Source organism: Ranitomeya imitator, chromosome 3 (genome assembly GCF_032444005.1).
Source record: "Ranitomeya imitator isolate aRanImi1 chromosome 3, aRanImi1.pri, whole genome shotgun sequence".
Taxonomy (NCBI): Eukaryota; Metazoa; Chordata; class Amphibia; order Anura; family Dendrobatidae; genus Ranitomeya; species Ranitomeya imitator.
The window spans coordinates 541,233,157-541,250,963 of record NC_091284.1 but is presented as its reverse complement, the minus strand read 5'-3'; the positions used below and the strand labels follow the sequence as shown (position 1 = coordinate 541,250,963).

At 44.7% G+C, this 17,807-nt stretch overlaps 1 protein-coding gene across 3 annotated transcripts in view; it reads left to right on the top strand.

Annotated features, from left to right (window-relative positions):
* The window catches only part of HERC2 (HECT and RLD domain containing E3 ubiquitin protein ligase 2), a 296,865-nt gene that overhangs the window by 78,604 nt on the left and 200,454 nt on the right, over positions 1 to 17,807 (top strand). For all 3 annotated transcript variants that reach the window (XM_069757837.1, XM_069757836.1, XM_069757835.1), the window contains exons 16-20: positions 1,566 to 1,759; positions 6,650 to 6,850; positions 6,937 to 7,156; positions 8,237 to 8,361; positions 15,939 to 16,117. In XM_069757837.1, the coding sequence (XP_069613938.1) occupies positions 1,566 to 1,759; positions 6,650 to 6,850; positions 6,937 to 7,156; positions 8,237 to 8,361; positions 15,939 to 16,117 (919 nt within the window). The remainder of the gene's footprint in view (positions 1 to 1,565; positions 1,760 to 6,649; positions 6,851 to 6,936; positions 7,157 to 8,236; positions 8,362 to 15,938; positions 16,118 to 17,807) is intronic.

The following is a 17,807-nucleotide window of genomic DNA, read 5'->3' as shown; positions in this document are numbered from 1 at the left end:
TTTGAGCCCTTGTCATCAATAAAAATGGATAGACTCGCCTGGAAAACCACCTTCCTGGTAGCAATAACTACAGCCAGGAAAGTAGGTGAACTTGTAGATTGTAAGCCTTCGCGGGCAGGGTCCTCTCTCTCTACTTGTTTTTATTATGTATACCCCTCCTTACATGTAAAGCGCCATGGAATAAATGGCGCTATAACAATAAATAATAACAACAACTACAGGCCCTGTCAATCAATGAGGATTCTACAAGACAGGATGGATCCAATAGCAGGATAAGTATTTCTCCCAAAAGTCGTCTCTGACTTCCACAAGTCGCAGGATATAATTCTCCCCTCCTTTTATCAGGAACCAAAGAATGAGGTAGAAGAACAATTCCATACTTTGGATGTTCGGAGAATGGTACTTTATTATCTTCAAGTTTCAGACAAAATTAGGAAGGATCAGAATTTGTTTATTCATCTTCACGGCCAGAATAAAGGGAAGAAGACTTCCAAATCTACAATTGCTAACTGGATCAAGAGAGCAATCTTGGAGGCTTATCAGATCCAAGGCCTTCCACCACCAGAGAAATTCACAGCTCATTCTACCAGAGCAACAGCTGTCTCCTGGTCCGAGAAAGCCAGTGCTTCCATCGAGCAAATATGCAGAGCTGCTACATGGTCCTCGGTCCATACATTTTCCAAACATTACGGGTTAGACCTGATGTCAAAGGAAGACTTAGCTTTCGGAAAAAAAGTCCTTAGAGCTATAGTCCCTCTCTAAATATTACTCTTGGGTACTGCTCCAGGTGTGCTGTCGTGGGGGTTACTAGAGAAAATAGAATTAGTGTTACCGGTAATTCGGTTTCTAGTAACCCACCACGACAACAGGAGCAATCCCTCCCTTTGCTTAATATAAGTTCTGAAAAGAATAAATATAATTTAAAGCATAACTTCTCCTGTGGTCCTTTATAATAACACTGAGGGGAGGATGAGGGAGGGGTTATTTAACCTCTGTCATTTCCTGTCCCTATTAGGAAAGGGGTAACATCCTCCAGGTGTGCTGTCGTGGTGGGTTACTAGAAACCGAATTACCGGTAAGACTAATTCTATTTTTTTTTTTCTCTGTAAATTTGATGGAATCTGTGACTGAGTCTCAAATACAGATATGTCGGATCCTAAGGACACATTCACACGGGTCGGATTTGACCCCGATCTCTGTGCAGACTCCACACTAAAGTGTGTGTCCAGCTACAGTCCACTTGCCATGCATGAGGTTTTCTCAGTTATCCCCAGCATGCTGATTGTACATGTAGAAAATGTCAGACTAGCCAGGTCCTTGGCCATACAATCCGTCAATCATTTATTCAGCCAAGGTGAATATACCCTAATACGCCCTAAATTGTTTTGACGTCCTTTGGGAACTGTTAAGCAAAAAATTCATGTACCAACATCATGGCAATGCCGCAGCATTTTTGTCTTTAATTTTTGTTCTGCAATTACTGCAAAATCATGGCAGACTTGTGCTCTTTTTTTTTAGTGTGCGGATCTGTCTTGCAAATACTTTTTTTTCCATTTATCCTGTAGGTAAGAAGGTAGTTGATGTCGCTGTGGGCTCCACACATTGCCTGGCGCTCAGTGAGTCTGGAGAAGTCTACAGCTGGGGCAGCAACGACCAGTGTCAGCACTTTGACACCCTGCGCATTGCAAAACCTGAGCCTTCTGCTCTGCCCGGATTGGACTCTAAACACATAGTAGGAATTGCGTGTGGACCTGCTCAGGTATGTTGTCGTTTGTGTGTCAATCGATTTTGGAACTTTTTTTTAAAGGGGATGTTAAAAATAAGTCAATAATTAACAAAAAATATTACACTGGCCACTGAGGCTATTCTAGACTCTACTCCATGGAAATCTGCTTATAAATTGGCAATAGACTGACTTCGTCACTGTGTGTTGTATTGAAGCATCTAATGGGCACATGCAAAGGTCATTATGAAGGAAGGAGGAGCAGGTCAGCTGTGACATCTCTTGTAGTGATTGGTGGATCCTGTTACCAGCTGCATACACAGGTGTATTCTTGCCCGTGATGATAATGAGCCTGTTGAAACCTTCTTGAAATCTAAGTCTAAAATATCCTTAGTAGCCAGTGTGAAAATTGCTGGTTTTTTTTTTTTTTTAATATAGACCATGATATGACGTCCTTTTACTTTTTAGCAAAAGTAAAAAAAAAAAAAAAGATGCAAACATGATGGAAGCAGGTCATTTTGTGATGACACATTCTCTTTACAAGGAACCTGTTTGTGGTTGATTCATGCTTCTAAATCTACAGGCCGCATAAATCTGAGCCTGACTGCACGATTGCAGTGAGGTATGTTTTTCTCTGAACACTCTCATGATTTTTGGTTTAAAGCTCCAGCCATCAGGAGAGACGATGCTAGTCCGACACTGCTCTAATTAGTTAAGAAGTCTCCCCCATGTATGTGCATAGGGAGAGACTTGTGAATGACCTGTAGCGATGCAGGGAGACGCCGGCCGCGTTGTGGTGCTGGGCTAGTCTCCTCTCTCCCTGTGATCCCCTGCTGGACCTTAACCCCTTTCTGACCTCGGACGGGATAGTACGTCCGAGGTCAGATCCCCTGCTTTGATGCGGGCTCCGGCGGTGAGCCCGCACCAAAGCCGGGACATGTCAGCTGTTTTGAACAGCTGACATGTGCCCGTAATAGGCGCGAGCAGAATCGCGATCTGCCCGTGCCTATTAACTAGTTAAATGCCGCTGTCAAACGCAGACAGCGGCATTTAACTACCGCATCCGGCCGGGCAGCCGGAAATGACGTAGTCGCCGACCCCCATCACATGATCGGAGGTCGGCGATGCTTCTCCATTGTAACCATAGAGGTCCTTGAGACCTCTATGGTTACTGATCGCCGGTAGCTGTGAGCGCCATCCTGTGGTCGGCGCTCACAGCACACCTGCAATTCTGCTACATAGCAGCGACCAGCAGATCGTGCTGTGCCTGCTTCTGGCCTCCCATGGAGGCTATTGAAGCATGGCAAAAAAAAAAAAAAGTTTAAAAAAAAATGTGAAAAGAAAATAAAAAATATATAAATTTAAATCACCCCCCTTTCGCCCCAATCAAAATAAATCAATAAAAAAAAAATCAAATCTACACATATTTGGTATCGCAGCGCTCAGAATCGCCCGATCTATCAATTAAAAAAAAAGCATTAACCTGATCGCTAAACAGCGTAGCGAGAATAAAATTCAAAACGCCAGAATTACGTTTTTTTTGGTCACTGCGACATTAAAATGCAAGAACAGGCGATCAAAAGAACGTATCTGCACCAAAATGCTATCATTAAAAACGTCATCTCGGCACGCAAAAAATAAGCCCTCAACCGACCCCAGATCATGAAAAATGGAAAAATGGAGACGCTACGAGTATCGGAAAATGGCGCAAATTTTTTTTTTTTTTTTTTTTTTTTTAGCAAAGTTTGGAATGTTTTTTCACCACTTAGGTAAAAAATAACCTAGTCATGTTAGGTGTCTATGAACTCATACGGACCTGGAGAATCATAATGGCAGGTCAGTTTTAGCATTTAGTGGACCTAGCAAAAAAGCCAAACAAAAAACAAGTGTGGGACTGCACTTTTTTTTTTTTTTTGCAATTTCACCGCACTTGGAATTTTTTTCCCGTTTTCTAGTACACGACATGCTAAAACCAATGATGTCGTTCAAAAGTACAGCTCGTCCCGTAAAAAAAATAAGCCCTCACATGGCCAAATTGACGGAAAAATAAAAAAGTTATGGCTCTGGGAAGGAGGGGAGTGAAAAACGAACACGGAAAAACGAAAAATCCCAAGGTCATGAAGGGGTTAAAGGGGTTATCCACTTTTATGACTACCCCTTCTCCATCTAAATGTTTGGCCACGATAAAATAAAGAAGCTAAGCTTATACTTACCTGCTGTTCCAGCAGTGTCGGCACGCCGACAAATTGAACATGAAGAGGAAGTCCAGGCTGCAGCTGATCTGACTTCCTCTTCATGTTCAGCTTGTACGATTTGTGCTGATTGCTCTGCTTCGCTGTTCATCAGTACGGCTTCTGACAGGTGCCCCCTATTTTATATAATGAATATTATAAATATGGGGAAAAAAAATCACCTTCTGCGTCAGTTGCCTGTGCTGCAGCATGATCGCATCTATAATGTGTATTTAATTCTTGATGGTATATATAAATTCATTAAAAAAAGTCTCAAAAATGGTGCCGACCACGCCTGCCCTGCAGCAATCATCAGTGATCCAATAGATTCTAGTTTGCAGGCGCCGGCGGTGCCGTCTTGCTAGAGAGCAAAAATTGCCTCCTCGAAGATGGTGCCGGCCACACCTGCACACTAGCATCTTGGTCCAGGAGGCAGTTTTGTTTTTTTCTCTCTAGCAAGACTGTGCTGCCGGCGCCTGTGCAATATCATCCATTGGATCGCTGATATCTGCTACTGCGCAGGTGCGGCTGGTGCCATTTTGACTTTTTTTTTTTAATGAATTTATTTATACCATTAAGTAAAAGAATGAAATACACATTATAGATGTGATCATGCTGCAGCGCAGGCATCTGCACCTGCCTGCAGAAGGGGATTTTTTTCCCCCATATATCTAATATTTATTATGCACACTAGGGGGCAGGTCACTGAGGGATCAATGACCTGTCAGAAGCCATACAGATGAATAATCAGAGCACCACATGAAGACCCCCACAGGCCGTCCCGGGGCATAAACATATCATTAACTGAAAATAAGGATTACACAACAACCACAAAATGGATTTCATCAACCAAAATATCATTTGAATCAATATAACAGCGCCGACCTGACACTGCCTGTATTTTACTGTGCACAGTCCTGCTAACAGGTTCCCTTTAACCCTTTCACTACATGCCCCGTACTAGTACAGCACGCCATGCCTCCCCATTTGATGTGAGCTCAAGCGCTGAGCCCACATCTTTCCTGGCACATGCCAGCTGTTTTGAACAGCTGACATGTGCTGAGAACAGCCGCGGGTGGAATCGCGATCCACCCTCTGTTATTAACCCGTTAAATGCCACTGTCAAACGGACAGCGGCATTTAACTTTCGCTTCCGGCAATTGCACTGGAAATCCGCCTATCTGTGACTCCCATAACGTGATCGCGGGTCACCGATGGTTTGGCATCTATGTTGGCGCTCATAGCAAGTGAGGTATTCTGCTACATACAGGTGATCTGATCATTGCCTGTATGTAGCAGAACCAATCGGCTTATGGCAGGTTCTAGTCTCCCATGGAGACTATTGAAGCATGCCAAAAAAAAAAAAGTTTTTAAAAATGTAAAAAAAAAAACAAAAAACAAATAAAGGTTCAAATCACCCCCCTTTGCCTAATTTAAAATAAAACAAACAAAAATCAAACATACACATATTTGGCATTGCCGTGTTCAGAATTGCACGATCTATCAATATAAAAAAAGAATTAACCCGGTGGCTAAACGGCGTAGCGAGAAATTCAGATTACCAGAATTTCGTTCTTTTTGGTTGTTGGAACATTGCATTGAAATGCAATAATATGCGATCAAAAGGTCGTATCTACACTAAAATTGTATCATTAAAAACGGCAGCTTTGTGCACAGAAAATAAGCCCTCACCCTACCCCAGATCATGAAAAATGGAGACATTTCGGGTATCGGAAAATGGTGCAACTTTTTTTTTTCCACCACCTAAATAAAAAAGAACCTAGAAATGTTTAGTGTCTATGAACTCTTAATGACCTGGAGAATCATAATAGCAGGTCAGTTTTAGCATTTAGTGAACATGGTTACATGGTTAAAAAAAAAAAATTGTGGAATTGCACTTTTTTAGTAGTTTCACCGCATTTTTTTTTCCCGTTTTTGAGTACGCGATATCGTAAAACCAATGGTGTAGTTCAAAAGTATAACTCGTTCTGCAAAAAACAAGCCCTCACATGGCCATATTGACAGAAAAATTAAAATGTTATGCCTCGGGGAAGAAGGGGAGCAAAAACGAAAAAGGGGTTTATATAGAACACATGATGATATATGCTGCAATTTGTAACCCGTTTTTTAAACAAAAAATAACACGAAACATTTTGTTTCTTAAATATCAGTGCAGTGTTTCTTATTGAAATGGCTCATTCAGTGAAGTATTTGATTATTATCCATAAACGAGAAAGATGGCACTCATCGTTCCTTTAAAAAGTTCCTTTTATTGGTTCAACTTTAAAACATGCCAGCAAATAGGACCCTTAGAAGAGCAAAACGGTCGTCGTCCATTGTGTACCGCATGAGTACCTTCATGCTGGCATGTATTAAAGTTGAACAAGGAAAAGGAACGGTGAGCGCCACCTTTCTTGTATATGGATTCTATCTGAATTGGTTTTTTCTTCTATGGCGTGCACCCGGGATTCCAGGGGAAGCTGTCCAAAGCATTCAGCTGCAACTTACCGACGGGTGCTATAGCGGTGCTGGTCTTTTTTTTTTTTTTTCTATTTTGCTATGATATTTGATTATTATCTTTTTTGTTTTTGTTTTTTCCCCCCAAGAAATGGAACAAATGGAAAATGTAGTTCTCAGTTGTCTATGGACGGGCAACTACCATCCTTTTAATCCCAGCGTGTGCATTTCTTCTTAGAGTTTCGCCTGGTCTTCCTGCTCGGAGTGGTCCATTGGTCTCCGTGTGCCTTTTGTGGTAGATGTGTGCTCCATGACCTTTGAACAGCTTGATCTTCTTTTGCGCCAAGTTAGCGAAGGGATGGATGGTAGCTCAGACTGGCCACCCCCTCAAGAGAAGGAATGTATGGCTGTGGCAACACTCAACCTTCTTCGTTTGCAGGTAATATTTTTATTTTGGGAATAGGGGGTGGGGGATTTGCAATATTTCTATTGTGCGCTGGTTCTTGACACTACTCTTTCCTCCAGTTGCATGCTGCCATTAGCCACCAAGTTGGGCTTGGGCTTGGACTTGGAAGCACTTTGCTGAACAGTTTGAAGCAGACAGTGGTCACATTGGCGAGTAATGCTGGAGTGCTGAACACCGTGCAGTCAGCCGCCCAAGCCGTTCTACAAAGTGGATGGTCTGTTCTCCTGCCAACAGCTGAGGAAAGAGCCAGAGCTCTATCGGCGCTGCTGCCTAATGCAGGTACGTGTCTTCTAATAACATGATTTCCATATAGCCTGCATCATAGGTCCCCCTCCAAGTGGCCACATGCAGCCCCCTGGTAGGAATGGTTGATCACTGGGACAGCTTTGTATGAGGGTTCTTCAGGTTTGTCCCCTTTTAGATATGTTAATTTTAAATCTTAGATTCCCTTTTTTGGGAAAGATGAAACCCATCATCTCCCTCGAAAAAGCAAGTACATAAACAAATGTCCCTTAAGATAGTTCTTGTATTAAAGTAAATCTGTCTGATCTGGAGACCTCTATTAATGGAGTGGTGGCGCTGTGCTGTCAGTCTGCATCCATTTAATGGGCAAAGACATAGAGCGAATTAGGCACCAGGAGAATTATCAGACTCAAAGATCAAAGTTTTCTAGAATATACATGTAATACCTTGGCGTATACGTTCCATGTCTCGAACTTGGGTGGTAAATCAGGGTGAACTTAATCACTGCTTCCTCTGTGCACTGTGTGCATGCTCCTGGTGAAGCAAAATTAAGTGAAGGAGGTCCGTCACGTGCAGATGGAGCTATACACCTTCTTCACTACACGTGCTTAACCAGATAACTAGTAGTGATTATTGATGAGCGAGTCTACTAGTTGCTCGGGTTTTCCCGAGCACTCTTCGGTGTCCTCCGAGTATTTGTTAGTGTTCGGAGATTTAGTTTTCATCTCCTCAGCTGAATGATTTACAGCTATTAGCCAGCTCGATTACATGTGAGGATTCCCTAGCAACCAGGCAACCTCCACATGTACTCAGCCTGGCTAGTAGCTGTAAATCATTTAACTACGGCGATGAAAACTTAATCTCTGAACACTAACAAATACTCGGAGATCACCCGAGCGTGCTCCGGAATACCCGAGCAACGAGTATACTCGCTCATCACTAGTAGTGATGCCAGAGAGCCACCTATTATGTCTGGTATACTGCAGCACAGAGAGAACCATGAATCTCCATTTAATACCATGTAAAATATGATGGGGTGAAATGTGGTTTACATTACGCTGTGTGATCATTATGGATATAGTTGTAATGTTTTCACTATTTCACTTTTATGTTTAGCATCTGGAAATGAGATGTCGATAAGTCCAGGCCGTCGTTTTATGATTGACCTGTTGGTGAGCAGCTTGATGGCTGATGGAGGATTAGAATGTGCACTAAACACTGCGATTACTGCAGAGATTCAGGTACGGCAGCGATGAAACTCTTCTTGATGGGTTGTTTTTTATGTTTTCCTAGTTGCATTTTGTAGTGTTGCTTTCTCTTCTGTAACGGCGCTGTTTCTCCCCCACTTCACCAGGTGACTTTTTTTTTTTTCTCTTTAGACGTAAGTTGTAATGTTTAATAATTACTGAAGCAAGAAAAGAAAGATTGCATTAAAAATCCTTACTTAACCCCTTAATGACCAGTGACATGTTTACCATGTCATGAGTGGCTGTCCGTTCCCGTTACATGACCTGCTGTACACATCAGATCCTTAAGCTGTCATTGTGTAAAAACACCATGACAGCGCTGTGCCGACAGCGGTCACTGACTGCTGAGTGACACGGGCAGAGATGCAGGGACCCTTTTTCAGCGATTCCTGCTCTCTGATTCCTGTGATCGCCGGGAATGGCTGAGATATCGGCACTTTCCTGTATAATCGCTGCCGGGAGCTAGGCTCAGCTGACAGCCGAGCCCCTGCGTTAACAGCTAGGGCCAATGCCAACATGACCCCTGGCTCACTAACTGTTCAGATGCTACATTTGCGATAGAGAACATAGGTAGGACCTTTGTGACGAGCTGCAGCCTAAGAACAGATGCTAATTTACTGCCTGTCATACATCGCCTACAAAAACATATTTTCTCTACAAGCAGGGAAATGAATATTCACTGCTCTCCACTCCCATGGGCGTGTAGAACAGTAAATATTCATTGCTCTATAATAGGAGGAACAGCAGCAGTCATGGGCTTCCTTCAGTGGCTGGGCAATCATGTTTGCCCACTATTAAAGAGAATGAATATTCACTGCTCTCCACGCCTGGCAGCTGCAGGAAGCCAGCGGCTTTGGCTAACAGTGTGCCCACTATTAAAGAGAAGTGATTGTTCACTGGTCCACACTCCCATACTCCCGGGCGTGGGGAGCAGTGAGTATTCCGGCAGCGGTCCTCTGTTTGTAAGCAGTGCATGACGTCCCTGCCATGCGCTGCTTACGAGCAGAAATCAGCTGCTGGCATCAGAATAGGATGCTGCGAGGGAGCGCAGGGAAGTAGATTGTGTGGGTTTTATTGTTTTAATTTTGTCTTTCTGATGGGGACCATTCATACCAGGATTGGACACACGTACATACGTACGTGTGTGTATATATGCATGTATACACTCGGAATTGACCACATTTTTTGCTTCAGTTTTTTTTTTTTTCCTCCTCTAAAAGCAAGGTGCGTCTTATAGTCCGACAAATACATAAGGGTATGTTTACATAAAGTTTAGGTGCGGTTTTTTTTTTTTTTTCCATCTGTTTTAGTGTCTTTTTTTGCATGCTAATAAGGTTGAGTGCCCCCACAAAAAAAAAAAAAATCCTGTAGAACCGTGCCTCCTTTGAAAAGCCAGCAATTCAAGTGCCGCTACAGTAAAATCACACTGACAGGTTAGAATAGAATAGATATATACAGATATATACAGACAGATGGGAAGAATGGATAGATAATGGTGTCAGATGATGGGAGCAGTAGTCCCATCAGCTGACACCAGTGATCGGAGGTGAGTTTACACCTCCGATCACAGCTCAGCGCTCCCCCCTGTCTTCTGACAGCGTGTGAACCGCAGCTCTCAGACCGGTAGGGAGGATTTCCCCGATCAGAAGCGGTGTTTGCGGCGCTGTCATGCTTATTGCAGCGTGTCAAACACTGTATTGTCAGGTCCCTCATTCAAGTAAATGGGGCTCAGGTCCGCTGCTGGATGACAGGCTGAATCGACGCATCATGCAGCCTGCCATCTAGATGTAGCAGAGCCGACTGTGCGGTCACATCCGGCTGTTCTTGACTTTTCTGCGGCAAATACGCTGCAAGAAAAGTCAACCTAGCGTATTTGGGTTTTTTTCACCATGCATTCAAGTCAGAGTGAAAAACTGTGCAAAGCACAAAATCCTGATGACAATAAAACCAATGTGTGTATGAGATTTCTGAAATAGGCTTTGCTCGTCATGGAAAAAGCAGCTGAAAATGATCATAAAAAAAGCTGAAAAAACGCCCTGTGTGAACTTATCCTAAATGTGGTATTGCTGTAACAGTACTGACCCGAAGAATAAAGCAACCTCATCACTTTTGCCACACCGTGAATGGCATTACACTCCCCCTTCCCCCACCCCCCCCCCAAAAAAACAAAAAACAATCTGGGTTTTGTTTATTCTGCCTTGTCTCACAAAACATTGTAATAGAAAATGAACAAAAAATATTATGTACCAATAAAAACATCAACTCGTGCCACAAAAAACAAGCCCCCATTTGACCCTGTCTGCAGAAATAAAGAAAATTATAGCGCTCAAAATTTAGACAGAACCCCTGGCTCAAGATTCCCTATAATGAGGCACATGGATTCTCTGTAGACGCCATCTGACCTATGATCCGGCGGTGTACTTTTTTACGTGTGTATAAAAGCGTGGTCCGCCAGAGTTTTGTGTACTTTTTTTTTTAATAAAGCCAGATACAATTTTTCCCTCCGCTTTGTTTTAACTCCTGTGATGCACCTAATGCGTTAATCTACTTCTTGAATGTTTTTTTTTTCTCCTTCGCCTCATTGGGAGACACAGGACAGTGGGTGTATGCTTCTGCCGCCAGGAGGCTGACACTAAGTAAACTTGAAAAAAAGTTAGCTCCTCCTCCATCGTATACACCCTGACACTGGCTACCAGAGACTCCAGTTTATGCTTAGTGTCTCAAGGAGGCACATCTCTGGGTCCTGGATCGTTGGACCCGATTTTTCAACATCTTTGGATTGAAGGGGGGCGACGGACCTTTTTGAGGGTCCGATCTCCCCAAACCATCAACGGGCAAGTACGTGCGATATTTTTCCACGTATCCTTCCCCGCTACGTGGGATTATTCACCGGACTTAGCCCTGACCACCCTGAGGTAGACTCCAGGCTGTACAGGTGCCCGTAAGATGTCCGTGTGTTCCCCCCTGATTTCTACACCCCTGCGGGTGTTAGCTGGGGTAGTGGACGTCCCTCTCCTTATCCTGGGGATAATGGAGATAGGGTTCCTGCACCGTCATTGGTTCTACCCCTCGATGAGTGCGGTATGACAAGGGGGGCTCCTGGCATTACCTGCTGCTGCGTCCTCCGGGAGTACGGTGCCGTTTTTCAGCGCTGCTGAGGCGGCGTCTTGGTGAGGCGGCGCTGCAGCGTTAGGGCGGCGGCGCTGCGGCGTTGGGTCAGCGGCGCTGCGGCGTTGTCCAGCGCTTGCGCCGCAGCTACGCTGCAGCGTGGTCCGGCGGTGCGCGGTGTTAGGAGCGGCGCTGTGGGTATGATCGGCGCCGCTGTCCCCCCATAGGCTTCGGCCCTGCCTGGCTGCTTCGGGCGTGGGGCAGCTTCCTGGAGCCGGGACTTCCGGCCATCGGACCGCGCTGTGAGGCTCCGAGACACCCTTTCTCGTCTAGGTTGGCTGGTAAATTTAAGGAAGATTTCGGTTGTCTCTCCAGGCCAGGCTGGCCCTCTCTTGGTGGCTAAACAGCTCATCTCTACTCAGGGGGAAGCCCTTTCCCCCAACCAATTGGCTTTCATCACACTGCTCAGGGGCTCTGGTCTCCTCTGGAATCAGCCCTCCCCATCAATATCTTAGAGATTCGAGCAGTTCGTCTAGTCTTGTTACATTTCCACCATCTTCTGGCAGGTCGCCCTGTCCGAATTCAATCGGACAACGCCACAGCGGTAGCCTACATAAATCACCAGGGGGGCACCCGCAGCAAGGCAGCCATGCGGGAGGTAAAGCAAATCCTACTCTGGGCGGAGAGGAATCACTCTGTAATCTCAGCGGTCCACATTCTGGGCGAAGAAAACTGGGCGGCAGATTTCCTAAGCCGTCAGGGTCTGGCTTCCGGGGAGTGGTCTCTCCATCCCGAGGTATTTGTGCAGATTTGCCATCTTTGGGGGACTCCGGACGTGGATCTAATGGCGTCCAAGATGAATGCCAAGGTGCCCAGTTTTGTCTCTCGGTACCGAGTCCCCCGGGCGATCGCCGTGGATTGTCTTGGAACCAGTTTCATCTCTCTTATCTGTTCCCTCCTCTGGCACTGCTCCCGAGGGTAATCAAGAAAATCAAATCAGAGAGAGTGCTGGCCATCCTGATCGCTCCGGATTGGCCACGACGGACCTGGTATGCAGACCTGGTACAACTTCTCGCCGGGGTTCCTTGGCGGCTTCCCGTTCGGCCGGATCTTCTATCTCAAGGGCCGATCTACCACCAGAACTCAGGGGTCCTACGTTTGACGGCCTGGCCGTTGAATCTTGGGTTTTAACCCAGGCAGGGTTTTCTCAAGAAGTGGTGGATACCATGATCAGTGCACGTAAGCCCGTCTCGGCCAAGATTTATTATCACACTTGGAAGGTGTTCCTTTCCTGGTGTAGAGAGCGCGGGCTGCCTCCTCTGCGTTTTTCCATTCCGAACATTCTAGCCTTCCTTCAAGCAGGCCTGGATTCTGGGCTTGCTCCAAGTACTCTTAAAAGGCAGATTTCGGCTTTATCAGTCTTTTTTCAGCGCAAGATTGCTACTAATCGTCAGGTCAGGACTTTTTTCCAGGGAGTCGCTCATAAGGTCCCTCCTTATAAGACCCCTTTGGAAGCTTGGGACCTTAATCTGGTTTTAAGGGCTTTACAGAACGCTCCTTTTGAGCCTCTTCAAGATATTTCTTTGATGTTTCTTTCTTGGAAAGTCGTATTTTTAGTGGCCATAACGTCCATAAGACGGGTATCGGAGCTGGCAGCCCTTTCTTGTCGTTCCCCTTTTCTGCAGTTTCATCAGGACAAGGTAGTTCTCAGACCAGCACCGTCTTTTTTGCCGAAGGTTGTGTCGTCATTTCACATCAATGAAGATATTGTTCTGCCCTCTTTTTGTCCGGCACCTACGCACCGTGTAGAAAAAGCTCTCCATACGTTGGATCTGGTGAGGGCTCTGAGGAGGTACGTTTCCCGAACGGCTCCTTTTCGCCAGACAGATGCTCTGTTTGTCCTTCCGCAGGGTCGCAGGAAGGGATGCGCTGCTTCAAAATCTACCCTGGCCAGGTGGATAAGGGCGACCATTCAGGAGGCACCAGGCCTCAGCAGAACAGGTTTGCAAAGCTGCGACCTGGTCTAGTCTGCATACGTTTGTCAAACATTATAATGTCCACTCCCAGACCTCTGCAGATGTAAGTCTGGGTAGAAGGATTCTTCAAGCGGCAGTGGCGCATTTATAGACAACCATCATCTGGATGTCTTTGACTGGTGAGTTATTTTTCCCACCCAGGGACTGCTTTAGGACATCCCACTGTCCTGTGTCCCCCAATGAGGCGAAGGAGAAATAGGGATTTTTGTGTTACTCACCGTAAAATCCTTTTCTCCGAGACGCTCATTGGGGGACACCGCTCCCTCCCTGGTAGCCTTATGGCTGCTTTGGTTATATCTGATTACATTAGTCAGTAGGATCTTTTCTAGACATAAAGTTTCTGTATTTATGCTGTTATATTATTTTTTGTGTTTTGTTCTCCTACTGTTTTTTGCACCAAACTGGAGTCTCTGGTAGCCAGTGTCAGGGTGTATACGATGGAGGAGGAGCTAACTTTTTTTCAAGTTTACTTAGTGTCAGCCTCCTGGCGGCAGAAGCATACACCCACTGTCCTGTGTCCCCCAATGAGCGTCTCGGAGAAAAGGATTTTACGGTGAGTAACACAAAAATCCCTATTTTTTTTTTTTACTTTGGGTTGTTTTTTTAAAATTTATTTTCACCAATGAAATAAAAAAACAAAACAAAAAAAACAAAACCGTTTCAGCACCTGGTAAACAAGGTTAACCTCCCCCCACCCCCCACCCCCCCCAAAAAAAAAAAACAAAAAAAAACAAACAATAAACAAAAAAAAAATCAATTGTGGAATTGCACTTTTTTTGCAATTTCACCTTGCTTGGAATTTTTTTTCCTGTGTTCCAGTACTCGACATGGTAAAAACCGGTGTCGTTCAAAAGTACAACTCGTCCCACAAAGAACCAGCTCTCACACGGCCAGACCTGCACCCCACTTCTCAATAGAAGCACAATATTTAGACTTCTGTCCGCTGAAAACACTTTGAGAGTATGTGCCTGTAAAAAGATGTGTAGAGCATCGGAGCCTCCTCCACCCGTAGAGCCCAGCTGGACCAGATACACAAATATCCGCAGAGTGCTAGATAACTATTGCAACAGCTGGAATGGATTAAATCAAAGTGGCCGACCCGTTATTTACATCCTAATGATTCTGCCCCCCAAAACCGGGTTCTGATGGTTGCCACACCCTGTCGTATTCTGTTGAAATAGAGAGGGCATTCGTGTTCAGGCACACAAAGCAGAGTGGGGGATTATCATTTTTGGAGAAAGCGTGGTCCCACCAGGAGTGCAGTCTGTCATGAACTGAGCCATTCAAAGTCATCACAGTAACTCAACGAGGGCCTCTTGTGGCCAAAACATGGTATTGCTCCTATGTGTTTTGAAATTTTGCAGCTTTCTTCGTCAGTGAGCTGCAGACAGGTCTGTCACTTTATTACTGATTTCATCCATAAATTCCAGCCAGTCATTTAGCACAGTCTATTCACGCAGTATCTAGTGGCAGCGGATATGTGTCCAGTCCAGCAGGGATCTATGGGTTGAATGCGGCAGCACCATGGAATCGATGGTGCTATAAAAATAATGTTGAGGCCTCTGTGATCTATATGTGTTTACTAGTCAGAGATCCTTGCAGGCAAATATGTGTTTTAAGTGCATATATAGCTATATATTTTGGCCCAATTAATATAAGACTGGTGTTTCACATACCAGTCTTAATGATGGGCACGGTGTAGTGAGTAACTTAAAGGGACTCTGTCACCTGAATTTGGAAGGAACAATCTTCAGCCATAGGGGCGGGGTTTTCGGGTGTTTGATTCACCCTTTCCTTACCCGCTGGCTGCATGCTGGCTGCAATATTTGATTGAAGTTCATTCTCTGTCCTCCGTAGTACATGCCTGCACAAAGCAATCTTGTCATGCGCAGGCGTGTACTATGGAGGACAGAGAATGAACTTCAATCCAATATTGCAGCCAGCATGCAGCCAGCGGGTAAGGAAAGGGTGAATCAAAAACCCGAAAACCCCGCCTCCATGGCTGAAGATTGTTCCCTCCAAATTCAGGTGACAGAGTCCCTTTAATGAATGAGGTGCATCTTATCACCGGGCTATGCCTCTCCAGAAACCTTCCCCCAGTCTGGGAGTGGAGCACATTTCCGGAGTAATGGTGGCGTACCATTTGAACAATTTGTCGGGCAGGCAGTGTAACCCCCCGTCCTGCCTGTGATCCCCCTAACTTGGGTGGATCTGGCCTGGACTGTCCCAAAAAACATCAAAAGATGTAAACTTTTTGTGCAACTTCATTGTTGCAATTTTTCAATGTTTTTTTACACTAGAAGCCTGGTGAAAGCACTGACTCTGGGTGTTTGTGTCTTGATAACACGTTATTATATCCTTACTAGAGAGAATATAAGTGACCAATATAATTGTGACTTTGTCCTAATCTCTGTTGTTGTGTAATAGGATATTGAAGCCAAGAAAGAGGCGCAGAAAGAGAAAGAAATCGATGAGCAGGAGGCCAATGTGTCCTCGATGCATAGGAGCAGCACTCCCCTGGACAAGGACCTGATCAACACGGGGATCTACGAGTCTGCGGGAAAGCAAACCTTACCGCTAGTGCAGCTCATACAGCAGCTGCTTAGGTAAGGGCTTTAGCCGTCTTCTGATGTTTCTGTTTTATTTTTCACCATTCAATTGGATAATTACTTGATAGACCAAAAATATTGTTTCTAAAGGAAAGGCCATGAAAGGGGTTTTACTATTTCGGAAAACCCTGCTCATCCAGCTGCATTTTTGTTTTAATAAAAAAAAAAAAAAAAAAAAAATACTCTCCTTTACCCACTCTCCCCAGGTCCTGCGCAGTCTCTCCACCACTGCTCCCATTGTTTTATTGTCTTCAGTGCTCACGTCACATCGACAGCAGTAAATCGGTGCGCTCAGCATCTCTGACTGGCTTGTGCCATCAGCTTGGTCATAGCGACTGACCTCAGTAACTAGCTGCAGCCCTGATGTGACGCCAGCGCTGCAGACAATAACGGACACTGGGAGCAGCGGTGATGTCTCAGAACTGGACCTGGGAAGGATGGGTAAAGCGCAGGTCGTGGTTTTTTTTTTTTTTTATAAACCAAACTGCAGCCAGTGATGGGGGTTATCAGATACTTGAAAACCCCTGAAATCAAAATGAGGAGACCTCCATTGTTCAGCAGTAGTAGGTGACATGTTCTGACCTTTTCTTCCAAATCAAGGCCCAGTGCAATTTTAGTACACGGTCAGCCACATTCAAGAACTGTATAGTAGCCAAAACCTTATTTTCCAATAGAAAATAGAATATATTTCAGATTTAGCCAATTTGAATACATGAATGGATAAAAACCCCTTTGCATTTGCTCACTAATTACCCATGGACCTGTTGAATAATTGTAAGGATGTTGGTATTTGATGTAACTTGTAAGGCCCCTCACTATGGAGGAGCTGCCAGCTTTCCTGAGGGGTGTTTGTAAATGCCTGTGAAATGACCATTCCGGATCATGGACTTATTCTGTTTTGTGCTGTTCTTCTGTAATTCCCTTTTGGGAATCCCATTTCATGGGGGTGTGTCCTAACATCCTGAGAGAACCCGCACTGATTGGACGATGTCAGACTGTGTAAGGACACACCCCCAACTGGTAACTTACCATCACTGATTTATTTCCTTGAGGAACATCACAGTTCAGAATTTCATAAAGAATCATTCTATACTTTCTTATTAAGATAAGGATTTACTAAATTGTCCTCTTTTTATAACACTCGCTGATAACGAAAACATTATAGCAATGTTACAGAAGTATATTGGGGGTTCTGTGCTCTTTAAAGGGAATCTGTCATTAGGTTTTTGCTATGTAATCTGAGGACCGCATGAGGAAGGGGCTAAAACTTAGAATTCAGGGATGTCGCCTGTCCAGCTGTGTGGTGTTTACTTACACTGAAGGTTTTATCACCTTTTGATTATCATTTTCCGGGCTACAGTAGCTTGTGCCTCCTGGTCTGACTCCGCCCCTTCTGGGATAAGCAGCTCACTGTCTATAGATATGTAAATAGAGAGCCTGGTGTGGGCAGGGTTGGCTTTCTCAGTTCTGCTGCATTGCTAAACCCAGTAAGCTAAGTGATACACTGTTGGATTCAGGGTCTCTTTGCCTGCATCATGCTACACTCAGATGAACTAGTAAAAATCTGACATATCCTTTAAATTTGATTATAATGGAAAGTATCCCGGTTAATCATATTTGTACATATTTGGCCTCCAATGTAGAGTTGGTCCTGGACATACGCTAATCAGTCCAGTAACATATTATG